The sequence below is a fragment of the Bos javanicus genome, chromosome X (genome assembly GCF_032452875.1).
Source record: "Bos javanicus breed banteng chromosome X, ARS-OSU_banteng_1.0, whole genome shotgun sequence".
Lineage (NCBI taxonomy): Eukaryota > Metazoa > Chordata > Mammalia > Artiodactyla > Bovidae > Bos > Bos javanicus.
The window spans coordinates 68,805,243-68,819,612 of NC_083897.1; the positions used below are offsets into that span (position 1 = coordinate 68,805,243).

The 14,370-nt window shown below is 36.7% G+C and overlaps 1 protein-coding gene across 1 annotated transcript; it reads left to right on the forward strand.

Moving 5' to 3' along the window:
- Positions 1-5,342: 5,342 nt before the first annotated feature.
- On the forward strand, positions 5,343-6,492 carry LOC133243092 (HIG1 domain family member 1A, mitochondrial-like). Its single transcript, XM_061409553.1, has one exon. The coding sequence runs from the start codon at positions 5,418-5,420 to the stop codon at positions 5,697-5,699; it is 282 nt and encodes a 93-aa protein (XP_061265537.1). The 5' UTR covers positions 5,343-5,417; the 3' UTR covers positions 5,700-6,492.
- The last annotated feature ends 7,878 nt before the right edge of the window (positions 6,493-14,370 follow it).

Sequence of the window (14,370 nt, forward strand, 5' to 3'; positions counted from 1 at the left end):
AAAGGAGTGGGATAAATGCCCACCAAACCAAACAAAAGAGGAAGAGATAAGGAAACTACCTGATAAAGAATTCTGAATAATGATAGTGAAAATGATCCAAAACCTTGAAAACAAAATGGAGTTACAGATAAATAGCCTGGAGACAAGAACTGAGAAGATGCAAGAAAGGTTTAACAAGAACCTAGAAGAAATAAAAAAAGTCAATATATACTGAATAATGCAACAAATGAGATTAAAAACACTCTGTAGGGAACCAACAGTAGAATAACAGAGGCAGAAGATAGGGTAAGTGAGGTAGAAGATAGAATGGTAGAAATAAATGAAACAGTGAGGAAAAAAGAAAAACGAATTAAAAGAAATGAGGACAACGTCAGAGACTTCTGGGACAATGGTAAACGCCCCAACATTCGAATCATAGGAGTCCCAGAAGAAGAAGACAAAAAGAAAGACCATGAGAAAATACTTGAGGAGATAATAGTTGAAAACTTCCCTAAAATGGGGAAGGAAATAATCACCCAAGTCCAAGAAACACAGAGAGTCCTAAACAGGACAAACCCAAGGTGAAACACCCCAAGACACATATTAATCAAATTAACAAAGATCAAACACAAGGAACAAATATTAAAAGCAGCAAGGGAAAAAAAAAAAACAAACAAATAACAAGGGACACGTACAGACTGAAAGTGAAGGGCTGGAAAAAGATGTTCCAGGCAAATAGAGACCAAAAGAAAGCAGGAGTAGCAAATCTCATATCCGATAAAATAGACTTTAAAATAAAGGCTATAAAAAAAAAGAAGGACACTACATAATGATCAAAGGATCAATCCAAGAAGAACATATAACAATTATAAATATATGTACCCAACATAGGAGCACCACAATATGTAAGACAAATGCTAACAAGTATGAAAAGGGAAATTAATAATAACACAATAATAGTGGGAGACTTCAATACCTCACTCACACCTATGGACAGATCAACTAAACAAAAAATTAACAAGGAAACACAAACTTTAAATGATACAATAGAAAAGTTAGACCTAATTGATATCTATAGGATATTTCACCCCAAAACAATAAATGTCACCTTTTTCTCAAGCACACACGGAAGGTTTTCCATAATAGATCACATCCTGGGCCATAAATCTAGCCTTGGTAAATTAAAAAAAAAAAAAAAATTGAAATCATTCCAAGCATCCTTTCTGACCACAGTGCAGTAACATTAGATCTCAATTACAGGAGAAAAACTATTAAAAATTCCAACATATGGAGGCTGAACAACATGCTGCTGAATAACCAACAAATCACAGAATAAATCAAAAAAGAAATCAAAATATGCATAGAAACGAATGAAAATGAAAACACAACAACCCAAAAACCTGTGGGACACTGTAAAAAACAGTGCTAAGGGAAAGTTTCATAGCAATTCAAGCATACCTCAAGAAAAAACAACAACAAAAAATTCAAATGAATAACCTAACTCTACACCTAAAGCAACTAGAAAAGAAGAAATGAAGAATCCCTGGGTTAGTGGAAGGAAAGAAATCTTAAAAATTATGGCAGAAATAAATGCAAAAGAAACAAAAGAGATCATAGCAAAAATTAACAAAGCCAAACCTGGTTCTTTGAGATGATACATAAAACTGACAAACCATTAGCCAGACTCATCAAGAAACAAAGGGAGAAAAATCAAATCAATAAAATTAGAAATGAAAATGGAGAGATCACAGCAGACAACACAGAAATACAAAGGATCATAAGAGACTACTATCAGCAACTATATGCCAATAAAATGGACAATATGGACGAAATGGACAGATTCTTAGAAAAGTACAACTTTTCGAAACTGAACCAGGAAGAAATAGAAAATCTTAAAAGACACATCACAAGCGCGGAAATTGAAACTATAATCAGAAATCTTCCAGCAAACAAAAGCCCAGGTCTAGATGGTTTCACAGCTGAATTCTACCAAAAATTTAGAGAAGAGCTAACACCTATCCTACTCAAACTCTTCCAGAAAATTGCAGAGGAAGGTAAACTTCCAAACTCATTCTATGAGGCCAACATCACCCTAATACCAAAACCTGACAAAGATGCCACAAAAAAAGAAAACTTCAGGCCAATATGACTGATGAATATAGATGAAAAAATCTTTAACAAAATTCAGGCAAACAGAATCCAACAACACATTAAAAAGATCATACATCATGACCAAGTGGGCTTTATCCCAGGGATGCAAGAATTCTTCAATATCTGCAAATCAGTCAATGTAATACACCATATTAACAAATTGAAAAATAAAAACATATGATTACCTCAATAGACGCAGAGAAAGCCTTTAACAAAATTCAACATCCATTTATGATAAAAAAAAAAAAACCCTCCAGAAAGCAGGAATAGAAGCAACATATTTCAACATAATAAAAGGTATATATGACAAACCAACAGCAAACACTATCCTCAATGGTGAAAAAATGAAAGCATTTCCCCTAAAGTGAGGAACAAGACAAGGGTGCCCACTCTCACCACTACTATTCAACATAGTTTTGGAAGTTTTAGCCACAGCAATCAGAGCTGAAAAAGAAATAAAAAGAACCCATTTTGGAAAAGAAGAAGTAAAACTCTCACTGTTTGCAGACAACATGATCTTCTACATAGAAAACCTTAAATAAAAAGACGCTTACTCCTTGGAAGGAAAGTTACGACCAACCTAGATATCATATTCAAAAGCAGAGACATTACTTTGCCAACAAAGGTCCATCTAGTCAAGGCTATGGTTTTTCCAGTAGTCATATATGGATGTGACAGTTGGACTGTGAAGAAAGCTGAGGGCCGAAGAATTGATGCTTTTGAACTGTGGTGTTGGAGAAGACTCTTGAGAGTCCCTTGGACTGCAAGGAGATCCAACCAGTCCATTCTGAAGGAGATCAGCCCTGGGATTTCTTTGGAAGGAATGGTGCTAAAGCTGAAACTCCAGTACTTTGGCCACCTCATGTGAAGAGTTGACTCATTGGAAAAGACTCTGATGCTGTGAGGGATTTGGGGCAGAAGGAGAAGGGGATGACAGAGGATGAGATGGCTGGATGGCATCACCGACTCGATGGATGTGAGTTTGAGTGAACTCTGGGAGTTGGTGATGGACAGGGAGGCCTGGCATACTGCAGTTCATGGGGTCGCAAAGAGTCGGACACGACTGAGCAACTGAACTGAACTGAACTGAACTGAAAGACTCCACCAGAAAATTACTAGAGCTAATCAATTAATATAGTAAAGTTGCAGGATATAACATTAACACACAGAAATCCCTTGCATTCCTATACACTAACAATGAGAAAACAGAAAGAGAAATTAAGGAAACAATTCCATTCACTGTTGCAAGGAAAAGACTAAAATACTCAGGAATATATTACCTAAAGAAACAAAAGTCCTATACATAGAAAACTGTGAAACACTGGTGAAATAAATCGAAGAGGACACTAATAGATGGAGAAATATACCGTGTTCATGGTTTGGAAGAATCAATATAGTGAAAATGAGTATACTCCAGAAAGCAATCTATAGATTCAATGCAATCCCTATCAAGCTACCAATGGTATTTTTCACAGAGCTAGAACAAATAATTTCACAATTTGTACGGAAATACAAGACTTCCCTGGTGGCTCAGATGGTAAAGCCTCTGTCTACAATGCAGGAGACCCAGGTTCGATCCCTGGGTTGGGAAGATCCCCTGGAGAAGGAAATGACAATCCACTCCAGTACTATTGCCTGGAAAATCCCATGGACAGAGGAGCCTGGTAGGCTACAGTCCATGGGGTCACAAAGAGTCGAATTTGTATGGAAATACAAAAAACCTCACATAGCCAAAGCGATCTTGAGAAAGAAGAATGGAACTGGAGGAATCAACCTGCCTCACTTCAGGCTCTATACAAAGCCACAGTCATCAAGACAGTATGGTACTGGCACAAAGACAGAAATATCAATCAATGGAACAAAATAGAAAGCCTAGAGATAAATCCATGCGCCTATGGACACCTTATCTTTGACAAAAGAGGCAAGAATATACAATAGAGAAAAGACAATCTCTTTAACAAATGGTGCTGGGAAAACTTGGCAATGACTTTTAAAAGAATGAAACTAGACCACTTTCTCACACCATACACAGTAATAAACTCAAAATGGATTAAAGATCTAAATGTAAGACCAGAAACTATAAAACTCCTAGAGGAGAACATAGGCAAAACACTCTCTGATATAAATCACAGCAGGATCCTCTATGACCAACGTCCCAGAATATTGGAAATAAAAGCAAAAATTAAAAAAATGGGACCTAATTAAAATTAAAAGCTTCTGCACAACAAAGGAAACTATAAGCAAGGTAAAAAGACAGTCGCCAGTCCAGGTTCGATGCACAGTACTGGATGCTTGGGGCTGGTGCACTGGGACGACCCAGAGGGAGGGTAGGGGAGGGAGGAGGGAGGAGGGTTCAGGATGGGGAACGCGGGTATACCTGTGGTGGATTCATTTCGATATTTGGCAAAACTAATACAGATGTGTTCAAAAAAAAAAAAAAAAAGAATGGGAGAAAATAATAGCAAATGACTCTGTGCAACCCCATAGATGGCAGCCCACCAGGCTCCCCCGTCCCTGGGATTCTCCAGGCAAGAACACTGGAGTGGGTTGCCATTTCCTTCTCCAAATAGAAAATGAAACAACTGACAAAGAATTAATCTAAAAAATATACAAGGAAGTCTGCAATTCCAGAAAAATAAACGACCCAATCAAAAAATGGGCCAACGATCTAAACAGAAATTTCTCCAAAGAAGAGATACAGATGGCTAACAAACACATGAAAAGATGCTCAACGTTACTCATTATCAGAGAAATGCAAATCAAAACCACAATGAGGTACCATTTCAGGCCAGTCAGAATGGCTGCTATCCAAAAGCCTACAAGCAATAAATGCTGGAGAGGGTGTGGAGTAAAGGGAACCCTCTTACACTGTTGGTGGGAATGCAAACTAGTACAACCACTATGGAGAATAGTGTGGAGATTCCTTAAAAATCTAGAACTAGAACTGCCATACAACCCAGCCATCCCACTGCTGGGCATACACACCAAGGAAACCAGAATTGAAAGAGACACATGTACCCCAATGTTCATCGCAGCACTGTTTATAATAGCCAGGACATGGAAGTAACCTAGATGTCCATCAGCAGGTGAATTAAGAAAGCTGTGGTACATATACACAATGGAGTATTACTCAGCCATTAAAAAGAATACATTTGAATCAGTTCTAATGAGGTAGATGAAACTGGAGCCTATTATACAGATGAAGTAAGTCAGAAATAAAAACACCAATACAGAATACGGTAGGAACCTGAAACGTCTTGAAGTTGTCTGAAGAGTCTTCAATCACTATGTCAAGCGACACAGATATTTCTCTTTCTTCATATGATGAAGATCAGGGATCTAAACTTATCCGAAAAGCTAGAGAGGCACCATTTGTCCCCATTGGAATGGCAGGTTTTGCAGCAATTGTTGCATATGGATTATATAGATTGAAGAGCAGGGGACATACTAAAATGTCTGTTCACCTGATCCACATGCGTGTGGCAGCCCAAGGCTTTGTTGTGGGAGCAATGACTCTTGGTATGGGCTATTCCCTGTATCAAGAATTCTGGGGGAAACCTAAACCTTAGAAGAGGAGATGCTGTCTTGGTCGTCTTGGTGGTGCTTGCTTTAGTTAGACATCTCATATTGAGGTTATATGTTTTTGCTGAAAATAAATTGTTTGGGTCAGACAAGAACATGGTAATTTGAAAATTGGCCTCCTTTCTTGCAGGCTTGATTTGCCTGGTGACCAAGTTACTGGTGACTAGTTCACTAGCTAGGTCATTCAGGGGAGTCAGACCAGCACAAAAGAAACATGTCACTTTTAAATACACTTGATAGTGGTACCTGTCCACCTTCTTAAACTCTTCTGTTGAAATTAGTTCTAAAGAAGACAACATGCCAATCCTGAAAATGCTCCCAGTTGCTGCAGAATATCATATGCTTTTGATGTAATGTAGGAATCCTATTTACCCCAGTTAATGTAACTTTCTGACGGCCTTGTGGACTGAGTACTATTTTAAGGGCTGGTTGGCTCTTGAGGAACGCTTTCAGAACAGTGCATGGAATACAACATTATAAACCTCCCTGCAAGTCTGTGTGTGTTTTTAAACCAAAACTAAAAAGCTGGTAACAGAGCCACTTTGAAGTAGTATTTATTTTAGAATCATAAACATGAGAGTAACTTAACTTGTGGATCCCTTTTAGCTCTTTAGTAATTGCAGAATTATATTTTGCTGCTGTTATATTAGAATCATTTTAAATTATTTTGAAACATGTATTTTAAGTGCTAATGCAAAGGTAAATGAAAAACACTTTTTAAATGTGTGCAGTATGTTTATTTTCTCCAAAAGTATCATCAACTAAATAAAATCCCTACAATGGAAGTCATTGATGAGCAAGCTGGTTTGGTCAGACATTATACAAACTTTGGTATATCGCAGAATGCTTTGTTGTACTTGTGAATTCTCGTCTAACCTGAATTTACATTCCATGGTGATAACATGGTAAATGTAGTGTTATTAAAGTAAATGAACACACACACAAAAAAAAACCCAATACAGCATAATAACACATATATATGGAATTTAGAAAAATGGTAAGGATAACCCTGTATGTGAGACAGCAAAAGAGACACAGATGTATAGAACAGTCTTTTGGACTCTGTGGGATAGGGCAAAGGTGATATGATTTGGGAGAATGGCATTGAAACGTGTATTATCATACGTGAAACCAATCGCCAGTCCAGGTTCGATGCATGATACAGGATGCTCGGGGCTGGTGCACTGGGATGACCCAGAGGGATGGGATGGGGAGGAAGGTTGGGGGGGGGGTTCAGGATGGAGAACTCATGTACACATGTCAATGTATGGCAAAACCAGTACAATATTATAAAGTAATTAGCATCTAATTAAAATAAATAAATTTGTATTAAAAAGAGAGAAAAAAATAAAAAGCAGAGACATTACTCCCCCAGCAAAGGTCCATATAGTCATAGCTATGGTTTTCCAGTAGTCATGTATGGATTTGAGAGTTGGTCCATAAAGGAAGCTGAGTCCTGAAGAGTTGATGCTTTTGAACTGTGATGTTGGAGAAGACTGTTGAGAGTCCCTTGGACTGCCAGGAGATCCAATCAGTCATCCTAAAATAACTCAGTCCTGAATATTCATTGGATGATGCTAAAGACTGATGCTAAAGCTGAAACTCCAATACTTTGGCCACCTGATGTGAAGATCTGACTCATTTGAAAAGACCCTTGATGCTGGGAAAGATTGAAGGCAGGAAGAGCAGGGGATGACAGAGGATGAAACGGTTGGATAGCATTACAGACTCAATGGACATGAATTTGAGTAAACTCCTCTGGAAGATGGTGATGGACAGGGAGGTCTGGCATACTGCAGTCTATGGGTTCACAAAGAATTGGACACAACTAAGCGACTGAACTGAACTGATGATATTTATCTTTCTCATTATGACTTACTTCACTCAGTATGACAATCTCTGGGTCATACATCCATTTTGTTGCCAATGGCATTATTTCATTCTTTTTATGACCCAGTAATATTATTCTGTTGATGGACATTTAGGTTGCTTCCACGTCCTAGCTTTTGTAAATAGGGCCACAATAAACATCGGGGTGCATGTATTTTGTTATTATTGTTGTTATATAATTGCTTTGCAATGTTCTCTTAGTTTCTACTGTACAATGAAGTGAATCAGCTATATATATACATATATCCATACCTCTTGAACTTCCCTTCCACTCCCCCATTCCACTCACCTAGGTCATCACAGAGTGCTGAGCTCCTGTACTTTATAGCAGTTTCCCACTAACTGTTTTACACATAGTAGTGTATATATGTCAATTTTAATCCCCCAATTTGTTCTACCCTCCCCTTCCCCTCTGTGTCCACATGTCCGTTCTCTACATTTGCTTGGCTGTTCTTGCCCTGGAAATAGGTTCATCTGTACCATTTTTCTAGACTCCACATATATACCTTAATATACGATATTTGTTTTTCTCTTTCTGACTTACTTCAGTCTGGATGACAGACTCTAGTTCATCCACGTCTCTACAAATGATCCAATTTCATTCTTATTATGGCTAATATTCCTTTGTATATATGTACCACATCTTCTTTATCCATTCATCTGACAGTAGGCATTTAGGTCCCTTCCATGTCCTGCCTATTGTAAATAGTACTACAATGAACATTGGGGTGTATGTGTCATTTTAAATCATGGTTTTCTCCTGATATATGCCTAATAGTGGGGTTTCTGGGTCATATGTCAGTTCTATTTTTAGTTTTTAGGGAAACCTCCATATGGTTCCCAGTAGTGGCTGTGTCAGTTTACATTCCCACCAACAGTATAGGAGAGTTCCTTTTCCCTACACCCTCTCCAGCACTTATTGTTTGTAGATTTTTTGATGATATGCATTCTGACTGGTGTTACGTGATACCTCATTGTAGTTTTTATTTGCATTTCTCTAATAATGAGTGATGGTGAGCATTTTTCTTGTGCTATTTGGTCACCTGTTTGTCTTCTTTGGAGAAATGTCTATTTAGATCTGGGCTTCCCAAGTGGCTCAGTAGTAAAGAACCCACCTGCAATACAGTAGCCAAAAGAGATGTATGCTTGATCCCTAGGAAGGAAAGATTACCTGGATGAGGAAATGGCAACCCACTTCAGTATTCTTGGCAGGTTAATCCCATGGACAGAGGAGTTTGATGGGCTACATTCCGTAAGGTCACAAAGATTGAACATGAATGACCAAAGTGACTGAGCATTCACAGATGCACTATTTCTATCTCCTGCTTATTTTCTGATTGAGTTTTTTTTTTTTTTTTTTAATATTGAGCTGCATTAGCTGTTTGTATATTTTGGAGATTAATCCCTTGCCAGTTGCTTCATTTGCCAATATTTTCTCTCATTCTGAGGGTTCTTTTTGTTTTGTTTATGGCTTTCTTTGCTGTGCAAAAGCTTTTAAGTTTAATTAGGTCCCATTTTTTTTAATTTTTGTTTTTATTTCCATTAATTTAGGGGATGGATCAAAGAGGATCTTGCTGTGATTTATGTCAAGGAGTGTACTGCCTATGTTTTCTTCTAAGAGGTATAAACCTCTGCAGTTTATGCCCTTACATTTAAGTTTTAACCATTTTGAGTTTATTTTTCCATATGGTATTAGGGAGTGTTCTAGTTTCATTTTTTAACATGTGCCTGTTTGGTTTTCTGAGCACCACTTATTGAAGAGGCTGTTTTTTCTCCATTGTATATTCTTGCCTCCTTTGTCATAGATTAGGTGATCATAGGTTCATGGGTTTATCTCTGGGCTTTCTGTCCTGATCCATTGACCTGTATTTCTGTTTTTGTGCCAGTACCATACTGTTTTCATGACTGTAGCTTTGTAATATAGTCTGAAGTCAGGGAAGTTGATCCTTCCAGCACCATTTTTCTTCCTCGAAATTGCTTTTGTGATCTTTTGTGTTTCCATATAAATGCAATCCCTATCAAATTATCAGTGGTAATTTCCATAGAATTAGAGCCTATGTGGTTTGTGGCCCTTTTACTTTTTATACTCCTGAACTGTGTATTATTTTTTCCCCAATGCATCTCTCAGTCCTGAACCTCTTTCCATGTTCCTATCAAAATGAGCCTTTTATTTCTCTCATTCCTCCAGAAATGAAGCAGATAAAGAAAATGATATACTCTCAATTGTTAATGTCTGCTTATGAAATGCTAGTCTGCAGCATAAAATTACCTGGGTTGCCTGGAAAGATTCCAATGCCCCTTGACAGATACACTGAATTAGAAGCTCTTAAGGTAGAGTCTAGAAATGTGTGCTTTACCAGATTTCCCAGATGTTTATACATGCCTGTTTAAAAACCTCTGTGAATACATTCATGCAATAATGACTGTCACAGAGGCTTCTAGAAAAAGCAGTGATGTAAAACAAAGGAGCAATTCTCAGATGGTAATATTTGGTATATAGTGGCGAGCTGCTAGAGACGATGTTCTCTGAGAGGGAATGTCACTGAAATGATATTTCTTGAGTTGCTTATAATTCCTATTATGGATAGTACCTGGGTACTTTTCTGCCTTTTTGAGCTATTAGACTATTTAGTCTCTTCTTCCCTGAGTCCTCTTGCTCCCACTCAGAAGATGCTTAAGCCAGAGATGTTCTCTCTCTTCCTACTATTTTCCTACCATTTCACTAGGGTATAGATAGTGACAAGATCCATATTTGCTCTCTCGTTCTGCCAGAGACCTCACAATACAAAATTAAGAACCATAATACTCATTCTGTAGAACTCACAAAAATTGTTACTATATTTATTAGATCTTTTTGCTTCCCAAAGTCCCTCCCTCATGGCACAATTACTGTGAGGTAAATATCATTATCATAGTTGTTTTAATTAAAGAAATGCAAGTTTAAAAACCAGTGGGTCAGTGGTAGAACATGGAAAGTTAAGAGAATTCCTAATTCCATGCCTTTCATAATTGCCAAAAACTTTATTACAAATTAAACAATAATTTTTATATTCCCCAGTGCAATATTGATTTCAATTACTAGTGCAAATGAAAATTCTAAATATTGGAAAACATATCTAAATCACTGCAATTTTATAATAATCTAATGAGTCTTTATCCCAATTTTAGATTTTTCAAGTTATTGTAGTTTCCATAGGTTGCTTATGTTTTTTAATTCTTCTTTTTAGTTCCTTTGCTTCTTCAAATACTATATTTTTCAAACTATTTATTAGCATTAAAACTAACACAAAGAAGGTCACTTTTGATTGAAGAGCTTGTTTTAAATGACATTATTGTTGATTCAGGATCTATTCACATATTGAGTTATTTCAAAGCCACATCACTTCAGTAACTATAATAGAAAATTGATCTCAATGAGAAATAAGACTCAGAACCTAAAGTGTAATCCTTAATTTTCAAATTGTTTATTGATTGTAACAAGTAAATAGAGATCCAAGTCTTTCACTCTATGTTGCCTTTATTGTGTCACTAATAATGTAAATAGAGCTATAAAATATTGTAATAAGAGTAATGACTTGGAAAAAGCTTACACGTTTACATTTTACAGTAAACTAGAGATCCATCAAGAATTTAAGAGGTCTAACTATTTCATTGTACCCTGTCTCCAGGTCAACCACAAGAGTGATGGAAAGAAGTCTTGCTTACCTTATATAAAAATACAGTTCTGGAAAAAAAAAAAAAAAAACTATTTTGTCTCAGAGTAAGATAACATAAATTTTTCTACATACCCACGGTCTAATAATGCCATTATGTCATGACTAGCAAAACTATAATACATTGAAAGGACAGTTTCCTACCCAATTCATCCACATAATTTCTCTTACATTTTCTATTTTTTTTTTTTTTTACAAAATAGTCATAACTTAGATATCATCACAATTGATCAGTCATCACTAATAAACCTTATCAGAAAGGTTTTATGGGAAAGGAAGGAAAAGTAAACAAGCAAGGAAAGGCTGAACTTTCTGCAAAATTTTGTCTTTTAATACCTCTAAATAACATATTTAATGCTGATCGTTTACACGCAAAAGAAACTATCTGCAGGCTATGTCAGGGATTGTAATTTATTTACTAATTCTACTACTATACTATTACTACTATAGCTATACACACACACACACACACACACACACAGAGTGCTATTTTGTAGCCCAGTGAGAATGAAAGGGGAAGATTCTTTTCAATCCATATTTAGCACATATTTTCCAACTTCAGGGGACACACACTAAAAACTGAAACTGTGATAAAAATTAAAGAAAATAAAAACAAATTTGATAGAATCATTTTAATTTGCATTGGTAGTTCATTTGTTCATGTTACAAATTACACTCCAGAACTTAAGTTCTGAGAAAAATCATACAGTAAGGCTGCTAATCCTCTCCCAAATCTCAAACTGAAGAAGCCAAAGCCAGTTGCTAACAATGCAGGGTATGAATGCAGCCCATCTTCACTCTTATTTTCACATCTCTGTTTTCCCATGGTGCCCTCTCTACTCATTTGTTTTGCAACCTGAAGTGGGCCTAAGTACACTCAATGAATAGTCCCTTTGCAGAACCCTTGATACTGCTTAGTTTCATATCTTTAAGCAGGGAAGCTAGGTAGAGGGAAGATCAGTATATTTACACTTCAGAAACCCTGGATTTGAAGGCTGGTTTCGTTTTAAAATGTACTCTTCATTTTTATATAGAGTTCAATTTTTCTCCTCTATAAATAGATGGTTTAGATAATTGCTACATTTCCTTTGACTCTTAACATTCTATGATTCACAAGTGTCTGCCTCATTTTCTTTCTGTGGGTTAATTTTGATTTTTCCCTTTTTCTCCTTTTCATAAATGGCTAGGTTAAATATTAAGATATTGAGAATTGAAAGCTCACTTAGTTGCTTAATTATGAACTAAAGACGGTTCATAGGATGGTTCTTTGATGGCTTAGCAGTAAAGAATCCACCTCCAATGCAAGAGATACTGGTTCAATCCCTGGTTCGGGAAGATCCCCTGAAAAAGCAAATGACAACCCACTCCAGTTTTCTTGCCTGCAAAATCCCATGGACAGAGGAACCTGGTGGGCTACAGTCCAAAGTCACAGAGAGTCAGACACGACTGACCATGAGCATGTACTCATGCATGCAAGAAGGGTTCTATTCTGAATCAATGAATGCAAAACAGATAACTACTCTGCAGAGTAAAATAATACCATCACCACAGTAAATACAGTAATAGTGATGACCTTTAATTCTTAGAGGCTCTTGATTACATAGCTCACAAAACCAACACACACACATAACATACATATACACATTTACTCACAAGCATGAATTACAACAGTAAACATGTGTAAGGAGAAAATATTTCTTAGAGAACAAATGAACAAATACTTGACACATGTTATACTAGAATGTCCCAGGATAACACTCATCCAATCTACTTTTTACTCCTTGTTGGGATAGAGTTGTGGTTTTAAGGACAAGTGGTTACAGTGGCCAGTTACAGTGGTCAGTTTAAGGGACATCCCAAGTATCTTTGTGTTGATGATGGTGATGGTGGTGACACCAACTTCCATTTATTGAACAAGCATTATGTCCTAGGCAATATTACTATACCAACTCAATGGAAATATCCTTATTTTACAGATAAGGAAACTAAAGCTGAAGAAGACCAAATAAACTTACTGAAGGTGATAAAGCTATTAAGTGACTCTGATATTACTGCAGTTCTGGGGGGGTGGGGGTGTCATGTGTTATTTCTGGTTCATATCTAAGACTCAGAGTGGGGGATGCACAGGAATACAAGATACCCAATCTTTTCTCAGGAATCTTCCCCATGACACTAATTTTTCTCTCTCAATAGCCTTTATATTAATGAAGTTCATCTATTTTCTTGAGAGTTTTTAGGTAAAGTCTGCATGAACTTTTTCAATCCATCTCTCTCTCTTATCACTTTTTTTGTCTCTTTGACTGTGTCACTCTGTCAACATGTTTCTGTGTCTCTCCTAGAGGGCTCCTTTCTCTCTCTCTTTCCATATTTCTCTCTAGTGAGAGAGAAAATAAAATCACTAGGCTGAAAAGATACATAACTATAGAACCTAACACTACACTATCTATAAACTCAGTGGGAAACATCTATGGACATGCAGCTGTGTACAACTTGCTTTCCATTGGCTATTTAAAACTCATAAATGTGAAGAGTAAAATGGTGGCTGCCAGGGGTGAGAGGTGAGAGAGATTTTAGCCATAGTACAGTATTTCAATTATGCAGGATGAATAAGTTTAGAGAGCTAGTGTACAGCTTGGTGACTACCCTTAATAATATGGTATTGTATACTTCAAATTTGCTATGAGAGTAGATCTTAAACTTTCTCACCTCCCAAAAACATAACAGTGTGAGGCAATTGATATGTTAATTAAGTTTACTCAGGTAATCATTTCACATTGTATACATGAATACACAGTGTATACCAAAATATCACATCTTACACCTTAGATGTACACAATTTTAATTTGTCAATCATACCTCAGTAAATCTGGGGAGGGGAATAAAAAGAAAGAAACAAAACTGAGCAGCAACCTGAAAAAAAAGAGCTATCAAGACATGCAAAGATCTGAGTGGAGAGTTTGAACAACATAAAGGAAGGTAAATACAAAGGATTTAAATCAGAAAATGAGTTTTTGTGTTCTTAGAACAGTATGAATGCCATGGACTTTGGAGAAGA